Here is a 14,830-nt window from a genome sequence, read left to right as displayed (position 1 = left end):
CAGGCTTTGCCCGGCATGCATGACTTCTCATTGACTAATCACAAACACAGAGGACAGTCTGCACACCCGCTGCGCCTCCACCCTCCCACGTCCCGCCCTGACGGCTGCCGTTTCCGCAAGGGATGATCAGGACAGTGGCGCGCTGGACGTGAAGTAAAGCATAGCTGAATGGGCCCAGACTGTGTGTGTGTGTGTGTGTGTGTGTGTGTGTGTGTGTGTAATGTCAGACTTACATCAACCAGCCAGATGTCGTTCACTCTGGTGTCTTTAAAACTGTTGGAAAGAAAAGAATAGAAATATTAAAGTTAATCATATTCTGTATATTGTTAAGAGACGCTTGGTACATTTTAAACACTACAAAATAATACAAGCTATATAATATTATCAGCTATATGGATGTAAGACACTAAAATTATCATTAGGGCTGCAGCTAACTATTTCTTTCATTATCATTATCATTATCATTATCATTATCGCGGGATATTTCCTTGATAAATCGTTTTGTCTGTGAAATGTCAGAAAATAAATTCAACCCAAGATATTCATGTATGACAAAGATATGTATTAAATTCTCACATTTGAAAACCTGGATCCAGGAAATGTTTGGTATTTTTGCTTAAAAGAAACATTTTAGGACGAATAAAAAAAAAGAAACACCTGCCTAGAATAATTATTTGTCTCTGATATGGTTTTTCAAAAAACAAAAACAAAAAAATCAATAACCTCATTAAAAATTATTAAACTAAAATCTACTCCTTCTCTCTTGTTGGATAAAAATTACAGATATCAAAAGCTCGCTCACTTCAAAGTGAGGTAACAATGAGAAAAACACATTTCTGCCTTTAAAAAAAAAAAAAGGGATTAAAATGAGGGTTGCAGCTCTAATCATCATTAGTAACAAAATTGCAAAAGACATAATTAGCAGTTCCCACCAACACAAATACACACTAGAGACATAACCTTCAGAGACTTCCCACCACATGCATCCAATTAAAGGGCAGTGTGCAACTGGAGACCTGAGAAGAAATCCAGACAACCTCCTCCTCCTCCTCCTCCAGTGGTACGTTTACTAAAGTACAATCCTGAGGTACTTTGTATTTGTAATCCACCACATTTCAGTGGGATATATTCTTCTTTTTACGGCACGACATTTATCCAGAAGCTAAAGTTGCATACAACATATGACAAACTAAAAAAAAAAAAAAAAAAATACGATGCATCCTCACAGATTAAAAAAGCTGCACATGAAAATGCTGCTCACTTGTCAAAGCATTATAATAATATTCAAACTATATGATATACACTGAATTGTCAGTTTATTAGGTACACCTCGGTAGGACTACTGCAATCTGATTCAGCTGTATTATTATTTTGTCATTGCATCACTGTCTACAGAGAGGTATACCCTGCCCCCACTGATATACTGTGAATGACATGGACAACATTATAGAAACACTCTACTTTTACTTTTTCTATTAAAGTATTTTCACACATTTAAATGCATTCTTTAATTTAAGTTGAAGATCCATTTCTGCTTCTGTTTTATTTAACCCTGAGGCCCTTTGAAAATGTGATGTGCCCCTTAAAAAACCTGCACAGCATGACTGTGTTTTGGCGCCTGACAGGAAGGAAGCCAAGCCAAAGCGAGGTAAACTCGGATTTACAACAGATAGTGTGTTTGTGTGTTTGTGTGTGTGTGTGTGTGTGTGTGTGTGTGTGTACACTAGCAAGTTATATTACAGACCGTGTTACAGTGTGTGAGCGGCAGGAGGCTGAAGGATCATTCAGGGAGTGCATCACTTACGTGTCATCTAGGTCCTCAACAAATGCAAGCACCGCTGAACTTAGGAAAACCGCTATAACTGTAATATTAAAACAAAAACAAAAACAAACAAGAGACATGAAATCAGACAGGGTACACGTTGGTGTTAATGTGAACAACAGCTTTACAGTCTGCTCTCCCCTCCAGCCTGAGACCTCATGACTGGAGCATCACCAGCTAAAGCTGCCGTCCCGGCTAACTGTGCATCTGTCCGCCTCACAGTTTCCACGGCGGCAGCTTTAATGGCCGCTTGAACAGACGTCCGTGATAACACCCGGGTTAACATTCAAAGGTACACGGTGTGAATAGAAAAGTGAACGTACCTCCAGAAATCAGGGAAGCCTTCACTTCTGCCATCGCTTCGAGTTGCAACAGCAAGCAGGAAATACAGCGGCTAAATCAGGTACTTCCGCGCATGCGCGAGAGGTTACGCAGCCTCCTCGACGCACTCGAGCACAAACAGCTGCATATTTTTCGGGGGGGATTTTATTTTGAAATTGAAAAATTAAGTGAAGATATTCTCTCTTTTAAATAATATAATTAGAAAAAATAAATAAATAATAAATAGAAATAAATAAAATTACTACAATTATTAAACCTACTTTTGGAATTATTTGTTTCTTTTTTTTTTAATAAAGTGAGAAGTCTGTGAAAATATTGCACAGATGTTATCTTGTTATTTCAGGTAAAAAATAAAAAATAAGTTAAATGTTGACCCTCCTTCTATCACAACACGGATGAAACTATAACTAACTTTGTGAAACTTTGTGGTTTGACCTTTACAGCTGTTTAAACAGACAATAGATAATCATCATTTCAAATCTAATTTATTTTATTTCGTATTTGTTACCGATTAAATGTCTGTCAAGAACATGCATGTCATTAATTCCATTTCTTTACAAGCAAAATTCAATTTACACCATGTAGCTACAGAATCTCATATCCTACCTGGACACACTGAAATACTGCACAAGCTCTAAAGCTGTGATCACTGCAGCCTTGTGTTATGTCATGAGTTTGATCTGCAATTTATTTTTATGTTACTTTATTTATCTTTTCCTTTTTATCTACTGTTTTGTCATTATTTCTACCTCAAATAGCATATATTGTGTATTGTGTGTATACTCAACAATAATAATACATTCACTTTGTTTGGAAATTGCTCCAGAGCGAAACAGACTTTAAGAAATTATCTGATAAACATGTTAATGAACCTCAATGTGTATTTATGTGCATTAATTATTATAGAGATACTGAGCTGATGATTACCAATACTCACCACAAGGTGGTGCTCTAAGATAATTAAAATGGGCAACAGACCAAACCATTCCCTGCCTGTAGTGGAAGCAGCATGTAGATCATTAAATTAAAAGCCACACTACTACTAATAATACTGTGTTTATATGATGCATATTCTTCTAAAAATCACTGTTTCAAATCAAAAGGTAAAATCCTCAGCAGCTAATTTTTGCTCATGAGCTACTCTACTTCCTGTTGAGAAGTTTAGTCTATATCAGTATATATCATATATACTACATGAGATAATGTTTTGTATTTAAAAAATTAATCAGCAAATTAACTCTATAGTTGTCGGATGAATGTGGTGAAGTAAATTAAGTGCAATATTTCCAACTGAAATGAAAGTATTAAAATATAAACTGAAAATACCTTGAAATTGTACTGAAATACAGTTAATTTATTCAGTTTTGTTCTACAACTTCAGACCAATAAGTGTGTTCCCATCATGCATTTCTCAGAAAAAGAAAACACCATGAAGATTTGTTTTTATTGAAAACGTATTTATTTGTTTTGAGAAGCTTCGAGAATAATAATTTGTATCTAATACTGTCTGAATATCTTTAAAGTTATCAAACATACACTTCATCTTCAACGTTTATAATTAAGGTCATCTTCGGTCGGTTCCTTCATTTACACGTCTACACACCAGATACATACATACGTGTTACAAGGCATAGAGCGGTTAGCTTCACAGGAGTGTGGCTGGAGTTTACACAATAAATAACAACCTATTGTGAATTATTATTTTCATATATTACCTGTCATATCTGAATCCTCACACCCCTGGCTGACAACGATGGGCATAGTGATATGTTTGAAACAAAAACAACTGAAACTGGAGTACCAGTGTTTTGTTACTCATTCCTGTCACTGCGCTGAATCAGCTGAGTACCATTTTAGTCATAACTTCATGGAAACTGTGGCAGAATATTTATAATGCACCGACTGCTTAAGCTCATGAAGGGCCTTGAGGCAGACGGAGGGGTGTCGATATTCTTTGATCTCCGAATACGAGCTCACAGGAAACATCAAGCGCCTCTTCGCAGAGTATGAAAATTTAAATGACAAATTCCAGTTTCCTTGTTACTGAATCATCTTAATCGATGCCTTCATGTGGCTGTTTTCTACAACAGAAAAACCTTTACATCCAGAGAATATCCATCAATGCAAGACGTCATTCTTGGAGAGAAGAGAGAAAAGAAAGAACCGCCCCCTCCCCGCCAGTACCGGCCCAGTATCCAAAAAAAGAGAGCATGAAATAGTTTCACGCCCTGAGAAAGAGCTGTACTTTCTCACGGGGTGAATAGTGATCATGACTGTGTTACTAAATAGACTCATGCGGAGGACCGTCCTGTTGGAGTCTTGTGTGCCAAGTTTGTGAGGGTTGAATGCCTTTGTGTTAAGAAGGGCAGAAAACTGGACACAAGCTGTTAGCCCACATTGTAAGACGGTGAATGCAACCTCTGCATCGACAGGAGCGTCAAAACAATGCGTGCAGACGGACTTCCATACATTTAACCCTACACACACACACAAAAAAATGTATTTTCTGCATTTCAGTTGCACTCACAACCCGTGCAGCGCTGCACCGAGCTCCACGGTTTTAGATGCAGAAGTGAAAGCAGCCTCCTCACTGTGGGAGGGACCCAGAAAACATACAAAAGGCATGCATTTTAATCAAGTGTTTTCCTATACACAGTACAGCCATGTTGTTTTTCTTCTTTAGAAAAAGAGAGGACTTGTATCCCCCCTCTCTCTCTCTCTCTCTCTCTCTCTCTCTCCAACCATCGCAGGCCAAGCTGCAGACTCCCACGTTCACTGTAGTCAGCTGTCTGACTGAACCCACTCACGTCATCTTACAGGACGGGGTCAGATGTGACCTCAGTTGACCCATAAAACAAAACAAAGCTTTCTTTGCCCCATTTTATCACTCATCAGATGGCGACAATAGCGGTGAGATGATTCAGTTATCCACATAATGGCAGCACTCATTCTCTGCTCAGACACATCAAATTATTTGTTTATACACATTAAAAACAAGCAACAATACCAGCTACACTATTTACACATATTGCATTCTACATTTATTTAAGGAACAAAATCTCACCAACATCCAAAAAGGCAGCATTGAGCTCTCACTTTGGAAAGACTGTGTTGTAACAGGATGATAATGGCACTTCATATTTCTTTTACGTTCTTGAAATTGATAGTTGAACCAAGCGAAACAGAAGCACATATCTTTAACTGTGAAAAATGTTTCTGTAGCTTAAACTGTAAATTAATTTAACAGCAGCTTTAAGTCACTATTTGTTTAACCTTAAATTCAAATTCCTATGATTTCTATTCATTTAGCTTGGAGGCAGCTAAACCTTCTCATGAGAACGCATCACGTCCAGTTTCACCTGGATCTCGGAGCTCTCTCATGCCGAAGAAGCTACGTCTTTTATCACAGCAACAAATCGGAGTTATAAGCTTGAACACGAAAAAACAAAAAGAAATCCCTAAATGCTGGTGTAAATTGCACCATAAACAAAGCTCATACACAAAGCTTCACTCCTGCATTCCCACAGCAAACAAAACACCAGTGGAAGGGAAGCAGTTTAAAGATGCATCCGATGCTATGATCGAGGTCCACCGGTGAAACTGGCTGCGCACGGTTAAACACTAAAGATAAAGAAAGAGTGCTGGTAACTTCAGCAGAGTTATGAGTAACAGTGACCGGTCCAATGCGGTTTGGTTCCTTTCCAAATTTCAGCCGACGTGCGGTCCTCACAGGTTGCATCACATCACCTGAAATCCTTCTAATAGTCAGTCTGAAGACTCTTGTCCTGATTTGTTTTTAAATAAGGCTCTGGATGAGGCACACCGGTGACGTCACAGAAAATGGCAAAAAATAAAATAAAGTGTTGCTGCCGTCGCGTTCTGTCAGTATTTCGGTGCGTACTGTGTGCACCTGCCCGACTCCGACGTGAGCTAGAAAACTTTAAGCAACTCTTGAGGATGCTACGCTAAGCGGCAGCGTTAACTCGGAGCGGCTGCGCGCGGCGACAGCGTCGACCGTCCGTTGGCAAAAAAAAAAACGTCTTGTGGGTGAAAAATCCCTCTGTCACTCCAGGATGTCGGTTTCAAACGGGACCAGGTGGTAGTAGGAAAGGTTGGTGACATACGCTTCTGTTTCTTCGTCGCACACGTCTGCTTCCATTGGCAGAAACTCTGTTCCGTCCTCATACCTGACAACAGAACGACAGACACATTACTGCAGGGACAGGAAGCACCCATGTAGTCTAACCCAGGAATCAAATCTTTGATGCCTTTTATCTAAAGCCCCGTGTTAGCTGTCTACATCCTTTTTACTAGTACAAGGTAAGAGCATTGCATCAGTAAAAATGTCAGCGATGTAAAGTTTTGTTTTGTGTGAAGACCCGAGAGGAATGTGTTCCTCTTTTGTTTCCTACACACACCCAGGGAAGGAAGAGGTGCATAGACACACTTCCTGTGGTGCATAAAGAGGAGGGTGGAGGGTCACAGGGTGAGTTCACACTCAATGGCCTCTTCCCCCCGGCCGAAGCACTTAAAGAGCAAATGTAGAAATCCTTACGTACGTAGTAAACAAGCGAAGAATCTGTGCAAACTTGACTCCATCTTCAGGTTCTGACCTAAGCTTCATGGCATCAAACGCTGGAACACCGGGGGGCGATTTTAACACTTACGTATGTTCCACAGAGTCAGTGGACGAAGGTCTCTCCTTTTCTTCAGGGATATTGTGATCGAACACGATGGTCTCCGTGTTGGCCAGACAGAATCCGTTGGACCGCATGATTTCTGAAAGGTACAACGTCACATCACCTGTTGAGTCGCCACGACGCCCCTAACGTCTCCGTCTTTGTGCAACGAAAAGGAAAGAAACACAGAGACGTCGTACCTGATATCTTGATCGGACTCTGAAAGCACGGCTGGATTCTGTGGACCTTGTCGTTCCTCAGCACCTGGTCCAGCGGCGACCGCTCGAAGAACGTCAACATCACCTCTGACCTGGAATACTGCGGAGAGAGGATTATGGGGGATTTAGTTGCAGGTTTCCCCAACATCCACCTTTCGGGCCCCCGGTAAAAACTTATTTGCAGTTGAATGTCGTACCTTGCACGGCATGTTGATGGCATTCTTCAGTAGTCTCTCCACCTCGTTCAGTTTCTCCTCAATGTCGTGTGCCTCTTTGATTTTTACCAGCCCTGAAACAAACAAATAAATACAGTACAGACATTTTAATAATTTGGTTTAATAAAATAAAATGCAGAATTAATGACCAACACATTAAACCCATTACTTTGTGTTTAGTGCTAATTAAGCAAATGTTAGCATGTTAAAATGCTAAACTACAACAAGGAACCAATTAATATCATACCTGCTGAATATCAACGCGTTAGCATCATCATTGCGAACATATTAGCATGCTGTTGTTAGCATTTAGCTATGCCTGTTTCTATACATTTTCAATAAAAAAAAATGTAATTAATTAACTAATTAAAACTTAAAAATGCCAAGAAATGCATCCTTCTTTTCCTGGACAAAGAAGGATCCTTCAGGTGGATCCGTCGTGGCCGAACCTTTCCCACAATTCATTGCACGCCGGTTAATGAAAATAATATGGCAGCAAACAACACCGTCAGAGAGGCTGAGGATCACACTGTTAAATGTAAGTATGATGTTTCAGCTCGGTTCATCTGTTAAAACCGAGGACTCTAAAACCTCACGTTTTTGTGACAAGGGCCTTGCGTCGCAAAGGGCGGGGGGGGGTTCGGCCTTCGTAGACCCAGACTGAGGATGCTGCCCCTGAATTGGCAAACAGCTTTTGAGACCAATGTTGAAAGAAAGTTTCCCACAATTTAAATGTTAACTGTAACTATTTCTGTACCTGGATGATAAAAAAAAGCTGCTTTGACCTTTGCTGCCAACAGACTATTATCCACCCATAGGTCAGGACTCACAGCCGGACAGGCTCGTATTTATCTCAAGTTTGGAAAAAGGTTGCTACGAATGCAAGAGAAAAGGTGGTAGTCTATTAAATACAGTAACCTTTTTTATTAACAATGCACCCTGATATTTACCCCAAGACAGTAGAGGGAGGCAAAAAAATAGACTGCTTATCACTGTCTGCACAGGGCACAGTATAACGTGATACTGTCAAACTGCCGGTGTTGGTACAAGAGGAGTAATGGCAGAGTAGAGAAGCTCCACACAACGGCGTCTGTGATAACGCGTTAATCCTGCATAAAACCAGGAGCGTAATTTAAGAGGTAGTGGGAGTGTGAAATCAGCACTTTTAGCAAGAAGGCCTGCGAGGCTGCCGCCCATGTGAGTCAGCAGTCGGCATCATTTACCGCCCTGCTGACAAAGGGCTGCGCCGAGGAGAATAATGATGGAGGCTGCAGCCGCGCTGATGAGCCTCTGTCTGATGTAAGCGCTACAGATGAAACGTAGTCACACAGCGGTTTCGGTTGCTCTGAGTAAGAGCGCCTGAAGCAACACGACGCACACAGTCACAAGCTCATCCATTTATAATGGTCCCACAGTCATGACATCATACCCACGGGGATGTGAAAGAGTGATTGGGTAGTTATATCATCACTAGGAGCCCGCCCAAGTCTGAACCTCACACCGCCTCCGGGTGCTCTTCTTCAAGACACGACGCCGGTGTAACTATTTTATTTATTCGTCTCCGGCCCTGGATGTCAAACTTCACCACAGACAGAACCCACACTCAGTCTCGTCAGTTGTTCCTCTTGTAAACAGTTTAGTGAAGTTCATCCACTCTTCCTGCCATGTAGGTTGCTTATGTAATGGATCAAGTGCAAACCAGCGCACATTATTTATCGGCTGTAGACACACAAGACATCCAGGGTGGGTTTAGGAAGAATGTATAATAAAATATAATCAGAGGTTTTTGTGTTTGGAGCTGGTAACAATCATAGGAAGCCAAATATACAACAGGCTGTGTCTCCACTTATTACTGAAAGTTCAGTTACTGTGTCTTTGTGCGAGGAGAATTTTATTTGGAATTAAACTGATCATACGTTTTTACGTTTTACCATTAAATATAGTGCAACGGGCCTGTTTAATATGAAACAGAGAAACATGTGGAGTTATTTTTGCAACAGTTTGGTGCTGGTTGTGCAAGATTTAATCGCGTTAACCACAGTAGATGTGACATGTAGACGGATGCGCATATCTCTCGATTAGAGGCTGCACATTCAATACGTACTCGTTGCCATCGCATGGATGCTACAAGGATGTTAATCAGCTGAGAGACTCTCATGTACACAAGCTGCTGAAAAACAGCAAGCTGGGGCGATTTCAGAGAGCTCCACATGCGAGGCGCCTCCTCGCTAATTAGTTTTGGAAATAGCACAGAACGTGTGCGAGTGTGTGTCGCAGACGGGCAGCAACAGAATGCAATCAATCCAGACTCCAAAATTGCAGGGCTCCACCGGATTGCTACTGACACTCCACTCTTACTGCAGCTCCCCTCCCACTGTGGCACACAGGGAATCGCCCAAATACAAAATAAATACAGACAACGAAAGAAAAAATAAACCCACCATGCCTTAGGGTATTACTCCTGAGCCACTGCACACCGTGAATTTCATCTCAAAAACTACAGAGTACTCATCTGTGTGTATCTAATCTCTGATTTGCTGTGTTTGTTACAATTACAGGGTGGTTCTCTGGAAAATGTCTTCATATAAACTGAGACTATTTCCTGCATGGGCTTCCTGGCTACAGTGGTCCTTGTGTTGTTAATAATTAATCTACGTTTTCAACATTTATCTACCTGATGCAGCAAGATGGTTAAATCTCACAAATGACAGTAATTACACACACGCCAGATGACATTTAGTGTATGATCCTGCCTCATAGGTTTGATTTTGTTTTTTGTTGCAATTACATGCTAAAGTTAACCATCTGTTAGTTCTCTGACAGTTTGCCATGTTGGCAGGCCCCTCTGTTTACTGTATTAGCTGAAATAACACAGTTACAAGTAGGTTTACAATAGGAACTGCGCTGTGTTCAAGTCATCCTCAAACACGCTGTCATAACAGTCATCAGATGTTGTAAGCAACAGCTATCTTCTGCATGGATCTGATAAGCGCATGTCGACAGCGTAACACTTTATCTCCTAACCACTAGCTCGCCGCAGCTACGCCACCATGTTATTTCTGGATGCCTCAGTCAAACATCAAAATTCAGTAATCCTGTGTACGAGTACCAGTATTGTCTGTGAAGGCGTATTGAAGTCGCTACCTACCTAGTGCACTATATTCCCTACTTAGTACACTATATTTATTAACTACTGCACTATATTTATTAACTAGTGCATTATATTTATTAACTAGTGCACTATATTTATTATCTAGTGCACTATATTCCCTACCTAGTGCACTATATTTCCTACCTAGTGCATAATATTTATTAACTAGTGCACTATATTCCCTACCTAGTGCACTATATTTCCTACCTAGTGCACTATATTTCCTACCTAGTGCATTATATTTATTAACTAGTGCACTATATTCCCTACCTAGTGCACTATATTTCCTACCTAGTGCACTATATTTCCTACCTAGTGCATAATATTTATTATCTAGTGCACTATATTTCCTACCTTGTGCATAATATTTCCTACCTAGTGCACTGTATTCCCTACCTAGTGCACTATATTAATTAACTAGTGCACTATATTTCCTACTTAGTGCATTATATTTATTATCTAGTGCACTATATTTCTTACCTAGTGCACTATATTTCCTACCTAGTGCACTATATTTCCTACCTAGTGCATAATATTTATTAACTAGTGCACTATATTCCCTACCTAGTGCACTATATTTCCTACCTAGTGCACTATATTTCCTACCTAGTGCATAATATTTATTATCTAGTGCACTATATTTCCTACCTTGTGCATAATATTTCCTACCTAGTGCACTGTATTCCCTACCTAGTGCACTATATTAATTAACTAGTGCACTATATTTCCTACTTAGTGCATTATATTTATTATCTAGTGCACTATATTTTTTACCTAGTGCACTATATTTCCTACCTAGTGTACTATGTTTCCTACCTAATGCACTATATTTACTAGCGCTTCACTATATTTCCTCAATTACATATCTTTCTCTGACTTACATAACCAGTATCTAAACTCAAATATCAAAACACATTTAAAGTTTTCATCGTTCTCAAAACTCTTAAACTGAGCCTCACTGTGACTCACCCTTATCTCAAGTTTAAAGGAACAGTTCACTCAGAGTTAGAAGAGAATACATTTAAAACTTGAATTACTTAACAGCTAAAGGAATTAGTAAAATGACTTGTAACTCAGGCCAGCTCTGTCTCCACACCCACACATCACATATTCTGTATATAACAGAAAAAAGATGATTATGTTGTAGAGCATATACGCCGCCATGACAACCACTGGTAGACGTTCCTCTCATGCACTCGCCTTGACTCGCCCCACCCCACTGACATCACACGTCCCTGTCCGGTCTTTCCACTGAACGCTCAGAGACCAAATATATGTTCATAAAAAAACCCCAAAACAAAAAAAGTTCCCATGATCCAATGCTTCTCCTTTCATAGATGATGACCAACCAACATGGTGACTGACATGAAGACGTGTAAGTGGGAGTTTTCAGACGCAGCCTGCATCTACATTCCCCGGTGGTATCTGGTTTGCATGGAATGTGAGCAATCACTTCCTGTCAGTGTTCACTCTGAGGTCACATGTCAGGTAAGTGTTATGAGGCTTTCACAGACCACAGGGACTAAATATGGGAAGTTCATCTCACTCCCAGCTCCCCTCTGTCATCATGACATAAGTCTGAACGCTCTGCACGCCCCCTCTGTTGCCCGGGTGCAGCGGAGAAACAGGAAAACATGAGCAGAGCCAGAAACTGGAGCAAAGTGGACTGAGAAAGGCCAAAGCTTCGGTTTGTCTCAGGACTCTCACTCTGAGGAAATCAGAAGAGATGCAAATGAAATATTGAACAGAGGAACGAATTAAGGAAAGGCCAAAAGGGGGATTGTTATTGACCCTGTGGCTTGATATCAATCAATCAATGAAATTGTCAAACCAGCTTGAGTCACCACTGCAGACACACTGACATCTGCCTCAGCACTGATATCACCGCCCCATTTATCTCTGAGCTGTAGTGAGGATATGAACAATGACAGACAGTTAAAAAATAGAAAAAAAAGAAGTGAAAAAGTGAGTCATGAGCTCTGAAATGTCTCTTCCCAAAATGCAGTGCACGCTGCACTGGCAGAGGCAAAGCGAGCGAGCGAGCTGTCAACAAATCCGTCAGCTATTTTCAGTGTCTGGGCAGGAAGCTGAGCTTTCCAGTCCCCACTAAAGGGATGTTTCCAAAACATTCATATAGGCTCAGTGGGTAGAAACAAAAGGGCAGTGCCAAGGAGACTGAGTGGGGATATCACACACACACACACACACACACACACACACACACACACACACACACACACACAGAAAAAGCTGGGAGCACTGCCAATCCAACTGGCAACGCAAGGGCACCACGGTGTCGGGTCGGTATCTGACAGAACACGGCCCTCTTAAATCAGCTGGCATCAGCAGATGATGATGATGATGATGATGATGATGATGAATCACAACCTTTCAGATCGTCAGTGACGTTTCGTACTGCTACTTGCATGAAGGAATAAAAATTATGCTTCAGTTTCAGATCTGTAAAGAATCACACATCACCAAATTCATTGATTGATTCTTTGTCGGAGAGCGATGTGACGCCGATAACCGTGACGCTTGCACAGCGCAAACAACCTTCGCCTCACTGCTGGGTATCTATGAATGTTTCTGCCGTGACCCAGTAACATCCACCTACTGTTCCCTAAAGAGGTCCGATGAAGTAGTTCTGGTGCATTCCCAAAACGGTGACCTCGCTGACCTTTCAGATCACACAATCTCTCAGGTCCTAAATATTGACGAAGGATTTGGAAACCATGTGAACGTGGACTTTTGTTAATTATTAAGCTGTCCAAACAAAAGCATGTAAATCCAGGCTCTGAAGCGGCTGTGGTCAGATTGACCCTTAAAACCTTATTGATTATGTTTAGCTACACGTTTTCCTGTTTTCATTTAACTTCCTTAAAACACCATAAGTTACACCATCTTAGATCTTAGGTTACGAGTTATTATGTGATGCCCAGTTGTGCTGTCCGTACAACACCCAACACTAAAAGTATCTGGCGAGAAATTGCACATTTAGAAATGTTTTACAGTTCTGCTTCACGCAGCTGTTCTGGAAACAGGATCTGATTGTAATCCAGACAAAAAAAAAACAATCTAAACAACAGCTGTCTCAGGCAAAAATGTAAACAGGATTATCATTTTGCAGGAGTTTTCCTGTGGCGAGCAGAAGCAAAGTCCCCCCCCCGAATACTGATTTGCAAAAGCTGAACTTTCCAATGAGTCCAAAACAGTGATCAGCACTGAAACAGCAGCTGTGTCGAGAGTGGGAAAGGAGTTTAAAGATGACATGAAACTAGTTGTTGTGGACAGAAACTTAATCACCAATAATTTAACTTTTTCTTTTTTGTTATAGTGTAAAAGTCTGCAAGATAAATGTGAGGATTTACTGGTTTTCTTCATGTTTTATCATTGGAAACTGAAGTTTTGGGGGTTGTTGTTGTCAGGCATTTTCTCTATTTCTGACTTTTTTTTTTAATAAACAAATTATTGATCAGGAATTAAAACAATTATTATTACAGAAGGGGGTGGGGGTGGGGTGGGGTCCTAAATCCTGTGCATATGGTCCCATAATGTGTAGCTAAGCCCCTGATCATAATTTAAATATCATTTGTGAAACTGTTTAATGCTCTATCACCACTTCCGGTCACATTAGTGTCACATTCTATTGTTTCCCCTCATACCAACCTTCTATCAGTGGAGACTTGGAGAGGTCTCTTCTGTCCTCAGGGAAGGACTCTACAAGTCTTTTAAAGAGCCGACCCAGGTCGGAGTAACTCCGGTGCAAGTATAAAATGTTCCTGTCCGACCACTCGGTCCGGATCTCGAAGAACTCCTCTTCCTCCCCCCGCTGGCTGATGATGAGCCTCCGGATCCCGTTGACCCAGCAGTCCCGGACAAACATGTTGACCAGCGACGTGCCTTCAAACACAGCCGATGCCATTCCTCAGACGTCAGCCCAGCATGCTGGGGCGGGCCGGGGGAGGGTGGTGGCGGCGGTGGCGGTGGTGGTGGGTCTCAGGACCGAAGGAGTCAACGCCGCAGGAATGTGGAAGAATAAAAGAAAATGCGGCGGATGAGGAAAGAAAACTTGGACAACTTTTCGGCGCGTCGTCTCTCGGCGGTCTGTGAGCGGCGCGTGAGAGCGGGAGGAGGATGATCATTGCGTCTGCTCAGCTCATCACAGGCGTAATCTCAACGTGGCATGATTTAGAAAAAAAAAAAAAGAGAAAAAAATAGACTTTAGAGTCAAAGATAACACCCCTCCCCCCCTCCCCCCTGCAAAATGTATAAGTTTATTTTTTCCGACTTCATCAGTAAAAAAAAAAGTGCAAAAGATTTAAAAGAAATAAAAATAAAGCTCCATGATATTGTTTGATCTGTGAAATCAAAGCGCTGCTCCCTTGTCTCGTCTGTTTCCG

At 41.2% G+C, this 14,830-nt stretch overlaps 2 protein-coding genes across 2 annotated transcripts in view; both read right to left on the bottom strand.

The window, feature by feature from the left end:
• tmx3 (thioredoxin related transmembrane protein 3) overlaps positions 1–2,212 on the bottom strand; it is a 36,535-nt gene extending 34,323 nt beyond the window's left edge. The window contains exons 1-3 of the mRNA XM_022748760.1: positions 2,146–2,212; positions 1,805–1,862; positions 234–273 (exon numbers count right to left, since the gene is read on the bottom strand). Of these exons, the coding sequence (XP_022604481.1) occupies positions 234–273; positions 1,805–1,862; positions 2,146–2,179 (132 nt within the window). The 5' untranslated portion in view covers positions 2,180–2,212. The remainder of the gene's footprint in view (positions 1–233; positions 274–1,804; positions 1,863–2,145) is intronic.
• A 2,976-nt stretch (positions 2,213–5,188) lies between these two features.
• pxdc1 (PX domain containing 1) lies at positions 5,189–14,623 on the bottom strand. The gene is made up of 5 exons (XM_022748818.1): positions 14,097–14,623; positions 7,259–7,350; positions 7,044–7,161; positions 6,832–6,943; positions 5,189–6,351 (listed from the first exon to the last, which is right to left on the bottom strand). The coding sequence occupies exons 1-5, from the start codon at positions 14,350–14,352 to the stop codon at positions 6,228–6,230; spliced, it is 702 nt and encodes a 233-aa protein (XP_022604539.1). The 5' UTR covers positions 14,353–14,623; the 3' UTR covers positions 5,189–6,227.
• Positions 14,624–14,830: the final 207 nt, after the last annotated feature.

This window comes from Seriola dumerili, unplaced genomic scaffold (assembly GCF_002260705.1).
Source record: "Seriola dumerili isolate Sdu_G_001 unplaced genomic scaffold, Sdu_1.0 BDQW01000129.1, whole genome shotgun sequence".
In the NCBI taxonomy this organism is placed as follows: domain Eukaryota; kingdom Metazoa; phylum Chordata; class Actinopteri; order Carangiformes; family Carangidae; genus Seriola; species Seriola dumerili.
The sequence above is the reverse complement of the archived record's forward strand: the minus strand, read 5'-3'. Positions and strand labels throughout refer to the sequence as shown.